We start from the raw sequence: 16,935 nt of genomic DNA on the forward strand, positions 1-16,935 counted from the left end.
CGTTCTAGAACTCCGCCCCACGTGCGCCGGGGAGGAGGGGGAGGAGGAGGAGGAGATGGGGGTGGGGAGGAGGAGGGGGAGAGGTGGGGATGGGCCGGGGGGGCGGGGACGGGGGGTGTGCGAGGCAGCGGGGCTGAGCTAAGCCGAGCCCACGTGTGACGGCTCTCGCCGCTGCCCCGGCTCCGCCGCTCGCAGAGAGATTCGGAGGAGCCCGGGCGGGGGGGAGGAGGAGGGGGAGGAGGGAGCGGAGATCTCGGGGCTCGGAGCCGGCCGCCGCTCCGCTCCGATCGCTGTGGGGCTCGGTTTTTTGGGGGTGGGGGGGCGGGGGGGCTCAGATATGGAGGCAAATGGGAGCCAAGGCACCTCGGGCAGCGCCAACGACTCCCAGCACGACCCCGGGTAAGTTTCCAGCCGCTGCCCACCGCGCCGCCTCGGGCTCGCTCTCCTTGCAGCGGCAGGGACGGCGGTGCGCGGAGCCGGGCATCTCCCGCGCCCCCCCGCCTCTCCCGCGCGCCCCCCCCGTGGAAGTTACACACCTTTGGATTGCATTTCGCCGTCACCTTCTCCCCCACCCCACCTCCCGGCTCTCGCTCGCTCGCTCCCCCCCGCTTTCCTTTTAGCTTTTGTAAGTTACACGTCAAAATGGCCGATCTGACATCGGTGCTCACTTCTGTTATGTTTTCTCCCTCTAGTAAAATGTTTATCGGTGGACTGAGCTGGCAGACCTCACCAGGTAAGGGAGGGAGGGGGGGACGCCTGGGTCCCCCCCTTCTTGGCTTCTTTATTGCTCTTTGTTATCCCGGTGTAGGAGCCCCCCCCCCCGCCATTGGCTCCCCACTTCTCCTGTGCAAGGTTATTTTTTCAAATAGCAAATCCTTTCTGAGCCCTCTATGCGACCTCTGTTGCCGAATTTCCCCCGCGTGTGCAAAAAATGCAAAAACAAAACAGAATAACAACAGAAAACTACTTTTGGATTTTGTCCTTGATCAAAATTTGCATTGCTTTCTTTTTCCACACCTTCTCTCCCCCCCCATCTCTCTCTTTCTCTCTCTACAGATAGCCTTAGAGACTATTTTAGCAAATTTGGAGAAATTAGAGAATGTATGGTCATGAGAGATCCCACTACGAAACGCTCCAGGTAAACCATTCCCTTCTGGATTTTGTCTTTATTTTAGAACAAAGTTGAAGTTTTATTTTTGGAGGTGTCTTCGGAAGTAGCTAAGCGGATTAGAATGGGGCTCAGGCGCGTGGCTGATCTCGAACGGCGCTCTATACCACCCCCACCGCCCCCCAGTAACCCCAGAGGTTATTGTTAATTGGAGCTGAACTCTGGATACAGAGATACCCATCTCTCTGCTTTAAGTCATTTTCCCGTCGCTTCTTTTTCTCTGTTTAAAATGACATTCAGCTTCATTTACTTTCTCATAGTTTTTTTTTTTTTTATCTTAATGTGTGTTTCCCCCACACTCCCAGCTCCCCAAACTCTTAAGATCCCTCTTAGAAAGATGGTGGTGAATCTCTTCTAAGTGCCGGGCTTTCTTCGGAATAAAACAAAGCGTTAAGAAAGGGAAGGGGAGGAGGAGAGGAAACTGAGGTGGCCAAAGAGTGGAGGCACCAGCATTTTCCAAGTTACCTCCACCCTCCCTGCCCCCGTTCCACTTCCCCCGTTAACCTTGATGTTTTTTCTTGCGAGGTGGAGGGCTGCAGGCAGGAGGGGAATTGGAGGAGGGGAGTGGGAGTGGGGGTGCGGGGGGGGGGCAACTTTTGCTCTTCATTCAGCCTTAGGTCTCACCCCTTGTTGCTTTCAATGGTGTCACATTTTCTTGTTTGTTTTTCTCCCTCTTTGTCTCTTTTCAGAGGCTTCGGTTTCGTCACGTTCGCAGACCCAGCAAGTGTAGATAAAGTATTAGGTCAGCCCCACCATGAGTTAGATTCCAAGACGGTAGGTTGCTTTTTGTTGTTGTTGTTCGCCCCTTTTCAGGAACGATCTGGGCATTGACAGCCCCATTTAAAGGGACAGTGCCTTCTTTTGCTTCTGTGCTAGAACTGGGTAGTTTTAAACTGAGCTAGCGAGTTGGCTCAGAAGTTTGCTGCTGTGGCTGGCTTTGGGGTTTTCTTTTTAGAGCCTGTCCCATTGCAGCTTCAGATGCTGCCAAGGTTAGGCTTGGGGAGAAGAGGGTTCGGCTCCGGGAGAGTCTGCCTTCCCGGCCTGGGGACTGTGCAGAGAAACTCCACCAGAGAGCAAATGCAACTTTTCTTTGTCAGCCAAGCACAGCACGCGTTACCAACTGTGGCTGTGGGGATCAGCTTTGAGAAGGCACAGCCTGCTTTGTGGCCAAGGGGGACAGCAGTGGGAAGGAGGGGAGAGGGCGCTAATTACAGGTCCAGGCAACAGGTTTCTCTTGGGGCACTTGGGATTTGGAATGTGGTTTGGGAAGGGAAGGGGACGCTGGCAGAGCTGAGCTGGGCATCCACTGGGGTGACTCCAGATGGCGTGAAATCTAAGGCTGATAAGGCCTGGGGGTTTCAAAGTGATTTTTTTTTCCTTCCTTTTCTTTCTCAGATCCTTTCATTTAAGTGTGGGTACTTCTATACATTACAAGTTTTAAAAATCCAGAGTAGAAGGGGGAAAAGCCTCCAGGCAGAGGTCAGAAGGGGAAGGGAAGAAAGAGTGTCGGTATATAACAATACATTTAATAGGAGGGGGAGTGTGCAGTGTTTTATTTAGCCCCTGTGTGGGCTTCCTGCCTCTCCTCCCTTCCCTTTATGTCTACCAGAGTTTCCCCACGGTTTTTATTAATATATATCTGCCCCAAACAGAGGCCTTAAGATGACATCGGGCTGTAGTGCTGGGTTGCATGGAACTTCACTCCTCTGTGATGGGTAGTGGGACAAGGCCAGAGATGGGGCTCTACTTCCATCCGCCTCTTATGAAAGTGAGCAAGACATTCCCTACCTCTGGGTCTCAATTTCCTCTTCTGTAGAATAAGTGGACCGAGGTGATCTTTCAAGCCCCTTTTGGCTTTAACATTGAATGGAAGAGAAGGAAAGAAAATAAACCTGGCAACCTTCGGTGCACTTGAATTGATTTTGCAAATTCACCCTCTTTCTCTGATCAAAGAGATCAGGTGTGCGTGCCTTCTCCTAAGAAAGAAACCCACCTGTACTCTTAGTTGCTTTATTGATTGTCCTGGACTTGTCATAGCTTGCATGCAGCCCAGCCTTTTGTACTTTTAGATAATTTAATTTCAGAAATCATTTGCAGGATGATAACGGATGTCTGAAAAATTTTTCTCTCCTTGATTTCGTGGCTAGCCATTTCAAAAAGCTAGTGAAATTAAAGAGGAAAATCTTTTCAAGGCAAATTTGGGAATTTATCATCCACCCCCTCTTGCTACCTGGGTGGGAGGAACAGTATTTGGTTTCTGTGGTGGCTGGTGGGTCATATTCCTCTGTATCAGGTGCAAAGCCTGCAGTTTCCCTCTCTGATTGTTTATAGACATGTTTTGGTCACTATTATTTAGTGTAACCTAGCTTTTGACTTTGTTTCAACGTTCAGTGCAGGAGGCAGAAGCGGTTGGTTTATTGACATGGAAACGAGGATCTTGTTTACCGTTACCTTAAAAGCTTTGTTTAGGTAACGGCCATTCACATCCAAAATAGTACCTTAGTCTTTGCCTAGAGGACTTGTAGATACAGTAAGTAGAGCTGTACCTAACTAACTAATGTTTTAATTTTTGGTAGTTTTCTTTTTTGTTTGTTTTTTAAAAAATAGTTGACAGGGATGTGCAAAAGGTTGGGATTTGCCATGCTTAACTTGACCCTTCCTCTCCTTCAGAGATCTCAGCATGTAAACTTTGCACACTGGGGAACTTTGATCATGATATAATGCTCTGATATGGCCACACACCATCCAGGAGTTCTGAATTGGCTTTTTAGTTTTGTGATTTAAATTTTCTTTAGTACTTCACTTTCTTCACTGCACCTTACTTCTTCCAGCTCCTGGCATCTCCCTCAACATACCCCACACCTGTTACCCCATAAACAAGGTGATTTCTGATTGCGATTGTGTGCCGGCCAACTAAAAAAACACCCTCTGGGGAGTATTTATAAAAAGACACCTCTGTCTTACGTACGTCAACAGAATGGAAAATCCACACCTGTTGTATTTCTCTTATAGACAAGTGCTAGTCAGTGCTGGACACACCTGTAGATGCAGTAATGTTAATCTTTATGAAAGGGTAGTTTTCTAGATCAGAGATTTTTGTCTATTTTAGTTTTTGAAAAGTAATCTCTCATTTCTCAGGTGATGTTTAAAGGTAGGGAATGCAATGCAGACTTTTATTAGGTCTTTAAGCCACCGTAATAACAGCAGGAAATCCTCGTTTGTCTTTCCGGCTGAGACCCTAGGTGATGTAAGTCAGGGAACAAATGAACTATCCTCCATGCTTCCCACTCCCCACCCTCACCTCCCTACTTTCCTCCACAGCATTACTCTTTTTCCCCCCCTCCCTCTCATGGCAGAAGTGAAAACAAAGCTCAGATTTACTTTTTGAAAGGAAAACATTTTAATATGAAAGCCAAAGCCTGGAAATAAATAACTGGTAGCAATGTTTATACAATCTGTGTTACATCTTTACCCAAAGATTTGTGACATTTAGACATTGAATGAAAACCGACAACGGGAATATTTTCACATTTCTTTTCTCCTCTTTTTATCTGTGCAGTCACTTTTTTCCTCCCTCACATCAGCCTGTTAGATTCACATGCTTCCGGGAGAACTGTTCTGAGTTGTACAGCTAGACCCTGATTGAGCATCATGCGTTTTGCAAGTGTCTGATTTGGACTGGAGGATGTTTTTCCATTCGGATTGAGGTTGGGGTAGGGGAATTCCCTACTTGTTGCACTAGATTCTGACTACTTCTTTTTTTTTTTTTTTTTTTTTTTGGTGCCCTCCCCATGATGGGATTTCTTTTCTAACTTGGGTTTAGGTTGCTTATAGATTTTTACTCCCTTTTGTTTTTAAAATCCAGGTGGATTTAGCTCACATGCTTCATTTTCTTTACTTAAAAAAATTATTTTTTATCTTTTGAGGTATAACTACAGAACAGATGATCTTTTTGATTAATCCTGGGTAACTTTACTTTTGCTAAAATGAATTAATTAACTCAAGCAGAGCACTGTGTTGGATGTCTATGGGGAATTTTTGGATGTTGTTGATTTAAAAAATTTTTGCAATCTCCTTCCCCTCCTGTGTTGTTTAGTTATCATCAGGGAGAAGAAATACCATCCAATTACCTACTGCTAGAGAATACTTACATTTAATTTTCAGGTTATGATTTTTTTCCCAATGATGATGATGCTCCCATCTTTTCTCCCAGCCACGCATAGCAAATTAGATGTAGATACCATTTAATATTCAGTGTCTGGAAGAAGAAGCCCTTGCCTAAGTAAGAATTACATGAGATCTGGTTTATTAAGAGCATCACACACTGAAATGCATGGTGGGTCATTTCAGAAAGGCTAGCTAGCTATGTTAGTTATATGATCTGTTGGAGGGATGGTTAAAGTTGAGATCAAAGTTTAAGAGACTTTTGAGTTGCCTGAGAAGTTACTAAAAGCTGGATTATAAGCCTGAGAAATGAGTGATTAATAATTAGGTGATTAATCATGTATTTTTTCCTTTTCTTAAAGTACTTTATTGACTCCTGCTTTTCTATTTTGTTTCCCAGATTGACCCCAAAGTTGCATTTCCTCGTCGAGCGCAACCCAAGGTAAGTAGGAGAATCATCAGTAGGATTTTAGCACTCGGAGATGGTTGCCGAGAATTTCCAGTTTCAAACAGCATTGGCAATGAACTGTTGAAGCCTGGTATTCACTGTTCCTTCGGGGTATCAGGACAGGCTGGGCAAGTAGTCCTGTGAGATAACCATGCGTCTCTAAGTTAGCCATCTCAAGGTGGCTTCTGAACGTCCACCTGGGGGCAGGGACAAGTCTGATGCTTAGTGGGAGGACGTGGTTCCATCGACTGCAGTATTTTTTGCAAGGATTCTGTTTGTTTTTTAAGCATTTCCAATATCACATCAGGAAAAGTCGAACATTTCCTTGTGACTCTTTTGGAGGGTACTCTTTGAGGCTTTACAACTTGGAGTTTATGGAGGGGAGTAGAGTTTAACTAAACAGCTGACCCTTTCTTGGAAAAAACAACTTCTTAGGCCCATAAAGCCTTAAATCTGGGAGAGCGAGCAGTGGATATCTTGGTTTTAGGTTGGTTAGATAAGTCAGGGCATACTTGGAACCAACAGTGCTTCTTATTTGTGCAAGTGCTGGTGCCTGGGTGGAGAAGTCCTGAAAATGTTGTAACCTTGTAGGAGTGGCACTACAAGACTTGCTTAAAGAATTGAGATAGGGCTTCACTTTTTTAGAAGTGTGTCGTTAACATAGTTTTCACTGAGCTTGCCAGGTGTGGCTATGAGAACACAGTTGCATGAAGCCTAAGGTTAAATTGGAAGGGCTTATGGCTTACATGTTACATTTACACTTTTTAGTTACTTTTTTTCTTCCTTATGTAGCACTGGAAGAAATGCTTTTTATGTATCTTCTGGATTTATCATTCTTTTAGGGAAAGGGGAAAAGTTGAAGCTTCTGATTGTAAGTCGGAAAAGGTTGTGGCTTTAGCAAATTCAGTTTATTTCTTTACGCATAGTCTCCCAGAAGTGGAACCTTTTAATTGTGTAAAGAGAGGAATGGTTTTGCACATTAATATAGAAAAATTTGGTGATTGTGATGGTACTTTGAGAATTTCAGGTCTGGAGTGCACCACTTGATTGATTGATTCCTTCCTTCCCTCCTCCCTTCCCTCCCTCCCTCCTTGTTCTCTTTCCTCTCCCTTTTTTAAAGACGGAAACACAACTTTTTAAGTAAATACAATGAAATATTTTCTTCAGGCATTTTTTTGTAATGCTTAAGCGAATGATAGGAATTAATGATTAGGTTATTTCTGTACTTAGCACGAATTTGGAATTGTCCTTATTGTTTTAGTTACTTCCCAAACTATCTGTGATCCTTCACATTTCAGAGGGCTTCCCAGAGTTAGTATTTCCTGGGTCTGGAAGAATTGCTGTTTCTTCCATAAGTGTGAATCTTCAAATTTCCAGGTTAGTCATTTGATCACTCAGAGCTTGGATCAGATTACCCAAGAGGGAAGCTGGAAAAATCCCTTACTTGGTAAAACCACGGGTTTGACCTGTTTTTCTCTCCCCTTTGTTGTCCCCCTTCCTTAACTTTGTTTTTAAACGAGAAAAGCAATATTTCACTTTAATACACTCTGCAGTGATGCATTCAACTTGAAAACGAGACAGAATATTTCTCAAACTTGTCAAAGTGTGCATTCCTCTCCCAACCCTCAACTCCACATCTGGAATGTTTGTAGGTGAATTAACATGAAACCAGTCGGGGGAGAACATCTTTCCATGAATTCTAGAGATTTAATAATAACACCTTACTGTGTACGACATACTTCACTTTACAGAGGACTTGGCTGTTCATTGTCTCCATCTGAATTCCATCTCCTGGGGCATTTGGCTGTTGTTCCTAACCTGCTCTTAGTCTCAGTGTGCTCATCTGTAAAATAGGAGTGATGACATAGCTCTCCCAGAGGTTTTTGTGTAGAGTAAAAGAGCATGGTCTGCGACAAAGGTCTGCGTCATTGTCATTATTTTTCTTGTTGGTTTTCTCATCACTGTTCCACTTGTTGTTTGCAAGTGGGACAGCCTGCGTTCGGATCCTGACGGTGCCACTCCTTAGCCGTGTGAATTTGAACTGATCGTTTAACTTCCTTGAACCTTTGTTTTTCCATCTCATAGAGTTTTTCTGCAGATTACATAAATTAATAAAGGTAAAGGGACTGAAAAAGAAAAAAGACATGTTGCATGGTAATGCCATAGAAGCATTAACCTGCTATCTTATTTATTTATTTATTTTTGAGATGGGATCTCACTGTGTTGCCCAGGCTGGTCTTGAACTCCTGGGCCAAGCTATCCTCCCACCTCTGCCCCCCAGTGTGCTGGGATTATAGGCGTGAGCCACTGTGCCTGGCTAACCTGCTATTTTTTACTGCCATTTTTATTAAGTCCTCACATCAATCCTGTGAGAGGCTGAGTAATAATAATGATACTAGTTGAATTTATATGCCAGGCACTATTGCAGGGGCTTTATTAATCCATTTAATCCTCACGCAGCCTTATGAGGAGAGTACTAGTATGAGCTCATTTTATAAATGAGGAAACTGAGGCACAGATGGATGTCCAGGAGACATAACCAGGCAACCTGGCTGTAGAACTGGGCCCTTCACCAATGTGCCATGCTGTGGGGGTACCTCAGGGGACGGCCCCTCTGCTATGCAACAGGAGATGGGCTCAGAGAGGTCAGCGGGCTGTGCTGAGGGAACATAGCCAGAAGCCCAGGACTTTGAAGTTCTGCGTTCCTGGGCCTAGGTGATTTGCCTTGCCCCATCATGTTATACCAGTGTGTGACACTGTCTTATATCTTTCGATCTGACCCCTCCGGCCATCTTTTCAGATGGTTCTGGAGTTACTCAACCCCAGTGAGGCGACAGAGTGAATGCCAAGGTTGTATGGTGGTTGGGAATTGGGACAGGGTGGGGAGAATGTGTCTTCTCTGTCTACGGTTATTTTCCAATAGAATTTGAGCCTGGCCACTGGGATTTCAGACTGGAGTTAGTGTTGGGGGCCAAAGCCCGGCTGGCAGGAGCGTAGAACTTCAAGTCGACCCTGATTTATTTATCGTTTATCTCCCTTCAATAAAACTGTGTTTTTGTGTTCAGGTCACAGTGGCAGAGGGAACCCTGCCCATCCTCGTGGGCTGGGCGAGGAGCTTGTAAATGATATGTCAGTGTGTGTTTCAGTTAAAATGAGTTTCTCTGCTTTCTGGCTGTCCCTCCTTGCTAACGCTCGCCAGAGAAATATTCCGTGGAGGTGTTAAAACAAGACTAGTGGAAAGAAATGGTAACTTAAAATGAAAGAAAATCCATGGCAGTGAAGAACAGATTTCATATTAGTACTGTCATAATATTCTCTAATGTATCATATAAATAAAAATCTGTTTAGACCAGAATTTTAATAAGTCACCAAAGGAAGGTTTTGAATCCTACAGTGTATGTATCCCCCTTTGTGATGTAAATGTTCACATCTCAAGTGAAGTAGAGTGGGGAGACTCTTCAGAGACTAGAGGCTGTTAATTAGTGAAGTATATTTTGATCAGGGCAAGAAGACTGGTTCATTCTATATCTTCCTATTTCTCTGGATGATTATTTCATTTTGTAAAATATGTAAGAGTTCCCTCCTCCCCTTATCTTTTTAAAAATTAAAATGGTCTTGCTCTTCTAAAAAGATGACTTAATTTGAAGCCTTTGGAGACATGAGGATGATGGGGATCCATCACTCCCTGTTCTTTGCTCCCTTTGGACTGGAGTGTTGGCTGTCTGGAAGAGTTTTGCTTGAGCTCATGGGTTCTTTTCTTGTGTGTGGAGGAACCAAGAGACTCTTTAGCATCTTTCAGCAAGAGCGAGGTCTGGGTGTACTCACCATCTGTCTTAATTATCCTTGTGTGTAAGAAAACACTCCCATCTTTTCCCAATTGCCATTTCCTTCCATAACTTTTAGAGGCCAGAACCTCATCTGTTGATACAGGGAGATCTCACTTCTTTAACCTATTTCTAGTTGCCTTCAGTCACAGCGGGGTGGCCAGGGGCGAGTCACTTAAGCCTCCCCAAGGCTCAGTTTCCTCCTTTGTAAAAGAGGGAAAATTATAGTACTCACCGCCTGCAGTTGTTTGCAGGATAAATGCAAAATTCTTCACTGGGTGTCTGGCATAAAATAGCACCCCACAAATGTCTGTTGATCTTATTATTATAGAATTATTATTATTATAGAATTATTATTATTATTATTATCATTATTATTATTATTATTTGTAAGACGGAGCCTCACTCTGTCACCCAGGCTGGAATGCAGTGGTGAGATCTTGGCTCACTGCAACCCCCGCCTCCGGGGTTCAAGCAATTCTCCCGCCTCAGCCTCCCGAGTAGCTGGGATTACAGGCACCTGCCATCATGCCTGGCTAATTTTTATATTTTTGTAGAAATAGGGTTTCACCATGTTGGCCAGGCTGGTCTTGAACTCCTGACCTCAGGTGATCCACCTGCCTTGGCCTCCCAAAATGCTGGGATTATAGGCATGAGCCACCGCGCCTGGCCAGATAATTATTTTAATAGAATAAAAAAAAAAAAATACAATGGTGAAATGACTGAAGGAAAATCTTAATTGGAATGTAAGCCCCCTGAGGGCAGGGAACTGTTGGTGGCTGCTGTTTAGTAACTAAGTGAATGAACTGAATCCAGCCTGCTTTTTTCACCGTGGAGGTGGCTGCTACCCAGTAAAGTTACGTTGGTTGCTTCAGATCCACACTTAGGTTGTAGCAGGGCTGAGTTAGCAGTTAGGTTTTCCTGTTCCTGTCTTGTCCTCTGACGTGGCTTCAGGGCCCTGGAAGGTTCTCTGCTAAGCACGCATCCAGATGGGTGCAATGGCAGCCCGAGCGTGTACACGCACACCTCCTGTTCTGGGGAGTGGTTTCTTGGCAGCTTCTCAAGGGCGAAGGGTGAGTTTTCGGCATCTGGCCTTCCCTTGCTGCTGTGGGTCGGGTCATTCTAGCATCTTGCCATCTTGGATGATCTGCAGCTGTCATCTCAGCAGCCACCGTGAACCGGCCTGCCAGTGGGTTTTCTCGTTCCCAGCGAGGATGTGGTGGTGTGTCTGCAGCCCTTTTCCACAGCAGCGAGGACCTGGGAGGATTAGTGGCTTAGCTTCTTTCTTGTCGGTGAGCACCGCTCCTTCCTATGTTCCAAGTCAGTAGCAGGTGTCAGCTCAAGGAGGAGGGGCACCTTGTCCTACCAATGTCCTTTCCCTGGATTTTGCCGTTCCTCACATGCTTTCCTTTCATCGTTAAGGTCAGTCTCCTAGGACTACGAAGCTCCTGTGTTCTGTGTCAGATGATTTTTGGCAGACAGGTGAGCCTCCTCTGCTGCCCAGGAAGGGAGGAGAAGGCAGTCTCGGAGGAACCAGCTGACCATCTCAGGTGCCCCTTGGGTCGGCGTCCATTCTTTGTGTCCTATTTTGTATTTTTAAACCCGGACAGTCTTCGGCCGAAAACCCCGAGAACACACAGGGGAGATGTAGTTCATCATCTCTCTCTTCCCGTTTGATCTAGTGTGTTCATTTAACAAGAGCTGGGTTAATCCTTGTTCATTGCCAACTCTGTGCGTGCACCCACTTTTGGAGGGATTCAGGAAACACTCAGTGCTTCCTGATGCGCACGGAACACAGTCTCAACGTCTTAGCTTGGTGCTTAATTAAGGTCCTTCAAAATCTGTACTGGGGTCTTTTCCACCTTATCTCTAAATTCTTCTAGTTTTTGCTGCCTTGAAACTGAATGCTCACCCTTCTCTGAGAAACCTGTCCTTTTGCAGATTTCCCTCTCTGCACTGCCCTTCCCTTCTCTGTACACAACAGACCCTCTTTGAAAGCCCAGCTTCATCATTATCTTTTCCATGAAGTTGTCCCTGCCCCTTTGTGGAAACAGTCATACTTCTTTGGATTTCCACAGCACTTACCTTTTCTTTGGTTAAGCCCCTTCCAACAATAATAAATTAGTAAAAGCTTTTGGAGCACATACATCTGTTGCATGTTGTGCTAGGCATTCACTCATTCACTCATTCATTTATTCACCAAACAAGCACCGACCGTATGCCAAATATTGTGCAAAATTCGGGGGATAGTGTGGAGAATATGACAAAGTTCCTGCCCTCACCAAACTTTTGCTCTAGTGGGGCAAATAAGCAGTGAGCAAACAGATAAGTGTATAACATGCTGTCAGGTGTGATCACCAAAGCCAGGGAGAAGCGATGGTGGGAGTGGGGTGGACCATATCTTTAGTACAGTCAGTTGCCACTTTCAGTAGTTCAGAAATTATTTACCAAGTTTCTGCTCAGCACCGGGGACTGTGTTAGGTACTTTGTTCTGAGTTTTATGGTATTTGGGTTCATGCCTTATCTTCTCCATTGGACACAAGCATATTTTACTAATAATTTAAAAAAGAAAAAAACCCATCCAGGTGCAGTGGCTCACGCCTGTAATCCCAACACTTTGGGAGGCCGAGGCGGGTGGATCACGAGGTCAGGAGTTCAAGAGCAGCCTAGCCAAGATGGTGAAACCCCGTCTCTACTAAAAATACAAAAATTAGCCAGGCGTGGTGGCAGGCACCTGTAATCCCAGCTACTCGGGGGGCTGAGGCAGAGAATTGCTTGAATCTGGGAGGCGGAGGTTGCAGTGAGCCGAGATCGCGCGACTGCCCTCCAGCCTAGGTGACAGAGCGAGACTCTGTCTCAAAAAAGCAAACAAACAAAAAACACCCCATCCTTAGCCCTTACTTCTGCACTTTTGTACATCATGGACTTCCATTTAGGTAGAGGGAATGAAAAATGACAGAAGAAACACAATTCTTGTCTTTAAGAATATTAGCTCCAGGTTCAGAGGAGGGGTGACCTGTGATACTGGAAAGGATGGCCACAGTAGGAGAGGTAGGAACAGCATTTTGAAGAAGGGCAATCTAAGCTTCTAGGAAGAGGTGGTCTTTGCCCCAGATCTTGAAGATCAGGTAGGAAGGAATAATGGCAGGAATGCTGTTCTTTCTTCCTGCCAGGAACTAGGAAAGGTCAGGGTGTGCAGGTGTCGCAAAGGGTATGTGCTGCAGAGTGGTCTGGCATGAGGCTTGCAAAGTAGGTTGGAGCCAGTTTGTAGAAGGCCTCGAGGGCCCAACAAAGCAAACTGACAGGTGCTGTGGGGAACCTGTTGTGTGTCTGTGCGGGTGTATGGGGATGCTCTGTGGAATGGTCTGAGCTCATTCAGACCCGTATAGAAGCTGGGGTCACTGATAGGACCATGGCTGATGCAGTTGCCTGGAGAACTTCCACCCTGGGCTTGTGGCTTAAGCTTAATTCAGGCTATGTTCTCTCTGGCCAGAGTCTCTCTTGCCGTAGACGCTTCTTCTTCAGGAGTGATGCTCTTGGCAGATGCCACCTCTACCTTTGGGGTGTGTGGCCGCTTACAAAGAGCTCTCTCATTCTCTTGTTTCTACCTTCTATCCTCTCCTCTTTTCCTCCTTAACAAGGGACCATGATATAGATACAATTCCAAAGTCCTGTACTTTGTCCTTGTTTAAGCTGTGATCATGACCTCACCATGTGTAGACAGTGAGGTGTCATTTCTCGATGTGGACATCACAGATTGCCTGTATAACACTAGTGTGTGTCCCGTGGCTCAGAGCAGCCTGACCTGTGACTTCATAGATGGTATCTGCTTGGGGTCGCCTTTGGCTGAGTGGCTGCTTGGTGAAGAATATGCATTTTTGGAATCATGATCTCTGCTTTCCGTGTGGCGTGAAGTGCGCAGGTGTGGTCTTGGGGCTGAGCACCCTGTGGTATGTTGTAGCAGCAGCCTCACTTGGTCAGTCCAGCTGGGACAGATGTCCCACTGGGTCCAGAGTAGGGTAAGATATCCTCCATTCTCTCTTCTTTTGAAGATAGCACCAGGCTTCCAACCATCTGGAATGTTAGCCTTAGGGTGGATGCCTGGCTGCTATCTTGCTTTATTTTAGCTGTGAGATTTTGAATAGTTAAAAAGAAAAATCCTAATTCAGAATAATGACTGTCATTTATTGTGAGTTTATATGTTATAGGCATAGTACCGAGACTATATACTGAATTTTCTTTAATCCTTACGACAATCCTTTGAAATAGTTGGTATTATCTCCATTTGACAGGTGGGTAAACTGGGGCCTGAGAGGGCAAACAGCTTTCTAGAACCATAGAACTAGCAAGGTTCAGGATTGGCTTTTGGACCAAAGTCTTTCTGAATCCAAGGCTTTGTTCTCTCTGCTAAGCCTTGCTGCATCCAACATGAGTGGGCAGGGTTGAGGTTGCCACTTTGCCTGATGGCTATAAAATGCTCAGGCTGAGGAATAGAATTTGTGATAGTCTAGCTGGAAAGCTTCAGGTTAATTTTTGTTACCTGTTTTCTGAGAGCCTGTTTAGCATAGGTAAGCGCCACTTACCAGCTATGGCATTTTAGACAAGTCACTTAGTGGTTTTGCACCTCCACTTTTACCTGTTAAATGGGATAGCAACCGTCCCTCCTTTGTAGAATTGCTAAGGGTAAGATGGACTGAGCTAATGCATATGAATGGCCTAGGGTGATAGCTGCACATTGTGGGTACAGTATAAGCATTCATCATCTGTTACTGTCCCCGAAAGATGGCCCTGCCCCCATCATCAGAGGACCTTATAACCGAGCAGCTCGTGGGTTGATTAGCACTGTTGCTCCTTTCTAGGGTGAGGGATAGAACAGCACATTGAGATTGGAAAATTCTGTGTCAGTGGCTTGGCCTGCTCATGGGGTCCTGGCTCTCGAGGCGAGATAGCATGCAGCCTTTATCTTGGGGATGCTTGATGGGCATTAGGAATTCATTTCCTTTTCCGTATCTGATGCCTGTGTTTTTGCTGCCTCTGAGAGTAAAGTCCCGGGGAGCAGCTAGGGAACAGCTGAGACACTGCTGTGTGAGAGGTCTCCCCATGAGTCTTCTCTCTCCCTGTACTGGTCTTTATCTGCCCGGGGGTAGCTCTACCAATGACTGATCTGAAAGCATCACATTCATTTATTTGTCACTGGCTGTGACAGGCAAGTTAATGCTAATGGATTCTTTTTTTAGCCTGTTGTCTGGGATGAGTTTCTCTCAAACGTCCTGAAATCTAAGGCATTAGGAGAATGTGTAACTTTTATGGCAGGGGAGGATTTATGAGATAAATAGGGTTTTGTGTGCAAGGACCTTAAATTTAGGTTAGGGGTATGAGCAGCCAAGGAGCGGGGGTGTTGGGCAAGCCCAGAGTCTTCTTTTTAAGAAATCCATTCAAGAGCTCTAAATTGCTGTTTCTGTTTCAATTATGTGACAATTTCAAGGGTTTAGAAAAATCTAATAAAATGGTCTTGATGATGCATTCTGGGGAGAGAGTGCTTCAGAAGATCTAGGAGAATAAATTCCTTGGGGGTCAAGAGATTCTCGTTCCTGCCACCTTGGGCCTTCCTTCGTCTGGGTTTTTACATTTTTATTGTTTTGAAGGGCAGAAAACGGTGTAGGAATGTATTCAGGGCTTCATCTATACCTTCCACCGAAATGAATTATTCTCTTTGGGCAATTGCAAAATGGACGGGCCACTGCAATCTTTTTTTTTTTTTTTAAGCTGACATATTGTAAACGACTTTCAGAGCATGATTTGTGTGTGTAGTGATGTTGAATAAAGCACCAAAGAAAAGAAACTGGAGGAGGGGAAAGAGTGAGGAGGGAAGCCCTATAAAAGTTTTTTTCTTTTCTGCCATCAAAGCTTTTGATAGTTTCCTAAAGCACAGAAGTTTACAATGGAAGCAGGCTTTTGGGCCGCCTAGGGGAACAGAGTGCAGAAAGACCTAGTGTAGCAAAATGTGATGCTGAGTGACATTAATGAGGTGACCGCTCTGGTGGGAGGGAGGCAAGGAACCAGCCAAGTAGCAGTTCCCATGACTTACTCTCAGCTGAGTGTTTCCTTCTGCATGCTTGCATGGGCGCCTGTGTGTGTTTGTGCATGCACAAGTTGTGTTTCCTAAGTCTTCAGATGGAATTTTTAACACCAAACCCTGTTTGGTTTACTGTGGTGTTCTCCACCCTAAAGAGGCCATGAATGTTGAGTTTTGTCCTTTATTCCCACCTGCTGAAAAGTAAAGTTTTCAACTTAGAGGCATTTTGTTTTTACTTTCTGGATACCTGCTGGAGCCTGGCTGGACGGCATGTCAGGCCAACATCACAGAGCTGGGCACTGTTGGAACACCAAACCAAGAGTGTGAAAAGTCAATATTCTCATTTGTGAAATGAATTCCAGGGAGAGGGGAAAAGAAAACCTGTTGGTGTACAGATCCCGCCCCTCCAAAGGCCCTAGATCGATAACACTTCATATTGGTGGCATAAATGGAACATGGCAACAACTGCTTCTTAAATATTTCAGTGTCTTGGAAAGTAATCCGTATTTCCATGTTGCTCTTGTGCAAGAATTTCCAGTTACTCAAGAACAAGAAAAGCTGCAACGTTGTGGGTAGAAGAAGGTGAGAAACCTAGGTCTCGCTGACTTCCGGATAGGAGCTTGAGAGTACCTGGCTCAGCTGCGAACTGGTTTCAGAAAGGAAGCTAGTATTTTCATCCCATTCCTCGCCATGGCATTAGAGTGACCATTCTAAACAGCACTGGGCGAGTGTTTTGAAAAACTGCTGCGACATCTTAAGAAAAATAGCCAGATAGGGCCTGGTGTATAGTGGAGTGGGTGGAAACACAGTGTCTATTTACTGATACAGTCTATTTTTTAAATCCCTCTCAACTCAGTTCCCTCTGGGATATCTCTCAAATGTGTCCTTTTTGTAGCTAGGGGCAAACAAACAAGCAAAAAATGTTTCAACTTTCAGATATACTACTTAATAAAAACTAACTAGTGGATTCACCATGTCTTCTACCTGGGGAAAAAGGATCAAATTAGGATGCTTGCACGTAGGAGAGAATTGGGTTGTGAATCTCCACAAGATTGCTACATGTATATGTTTCCTCTTCTGTTTTCCAAAGCAGATAATTGGTTTTAGTAAGAACTTCTGACTTGATTAGGGGGCCCTTAGGAAATTAAAGTGTGTTTGAATTTCACAAGTATAATTTTAATTATACAAATTTTGCATTTTTCACTAGGGAGCCAGGTTCAGAACTTGTTTTCCTGTACTAATAGGGGTAGTAAAG

At 45.0% G+C, this 16,935-nt stretch overlaps 1 protein-coding gene across 9 annotated transcripts in view; it reads left to right on the forward strand.

Annotated features, from left to right (window-relative positions):
• The first annotated feature begins 77 nt into the window (after positions 1-77).
• MSI2 (musashi RNA binding protein 2) overlaps positions 78-16,935 on the forward strand; it is a 431,132-nt gene continuing 414,274 nt past the window's right edge. For 6 of the 9 annotated variants that reach the window (XR_010117987.1, XM_063628454.1, XM_055256385.2 and 3 more), the window contains exons 1-5: positions 151-399; positions 693-733; positions 1,057-1,138; positions 1,858-1,942; positions 5,733-5,774. Coding sequence is in view for 7 of the 9 variants with exons in the window: in XM_063628454.1 (XP_063484524.1) it covers positions 338-399; positions 693-733; positions 1,057-1,138; positions 1,858-1,942; positions 5,733-5,774 (312 nt within the window). In the remaining 2 variants the exon portion in view is untranslated. Of the gene's footprint in view, positions 400-692; positions 734-1,056; positions 1,139-1,857; positions 1,943-5,732; positions 5,775-16,935 lie in introns of those variants that run through there. The other 3 variants (XM_055256382.2, XM_055256387.2, XM_055256389.2) reach the window with 3 other exon arrangements.

This window comes from Symphalangus syndactylus, chromosome 20 (genome assembly GCF_028878055.3).
Source record: "Symphalangus syndactylus isolate Jambi chromosome 20, NHGRI_mSymSyn1-v2.1_pri, whole genome shotgun sequence".
Lineage (NCBI taxonomy): Eukaryota > Metazoa > Chordata > Mammalia > Primates > Hylobatidae > Symphalangus > Symphalangus syndactylus.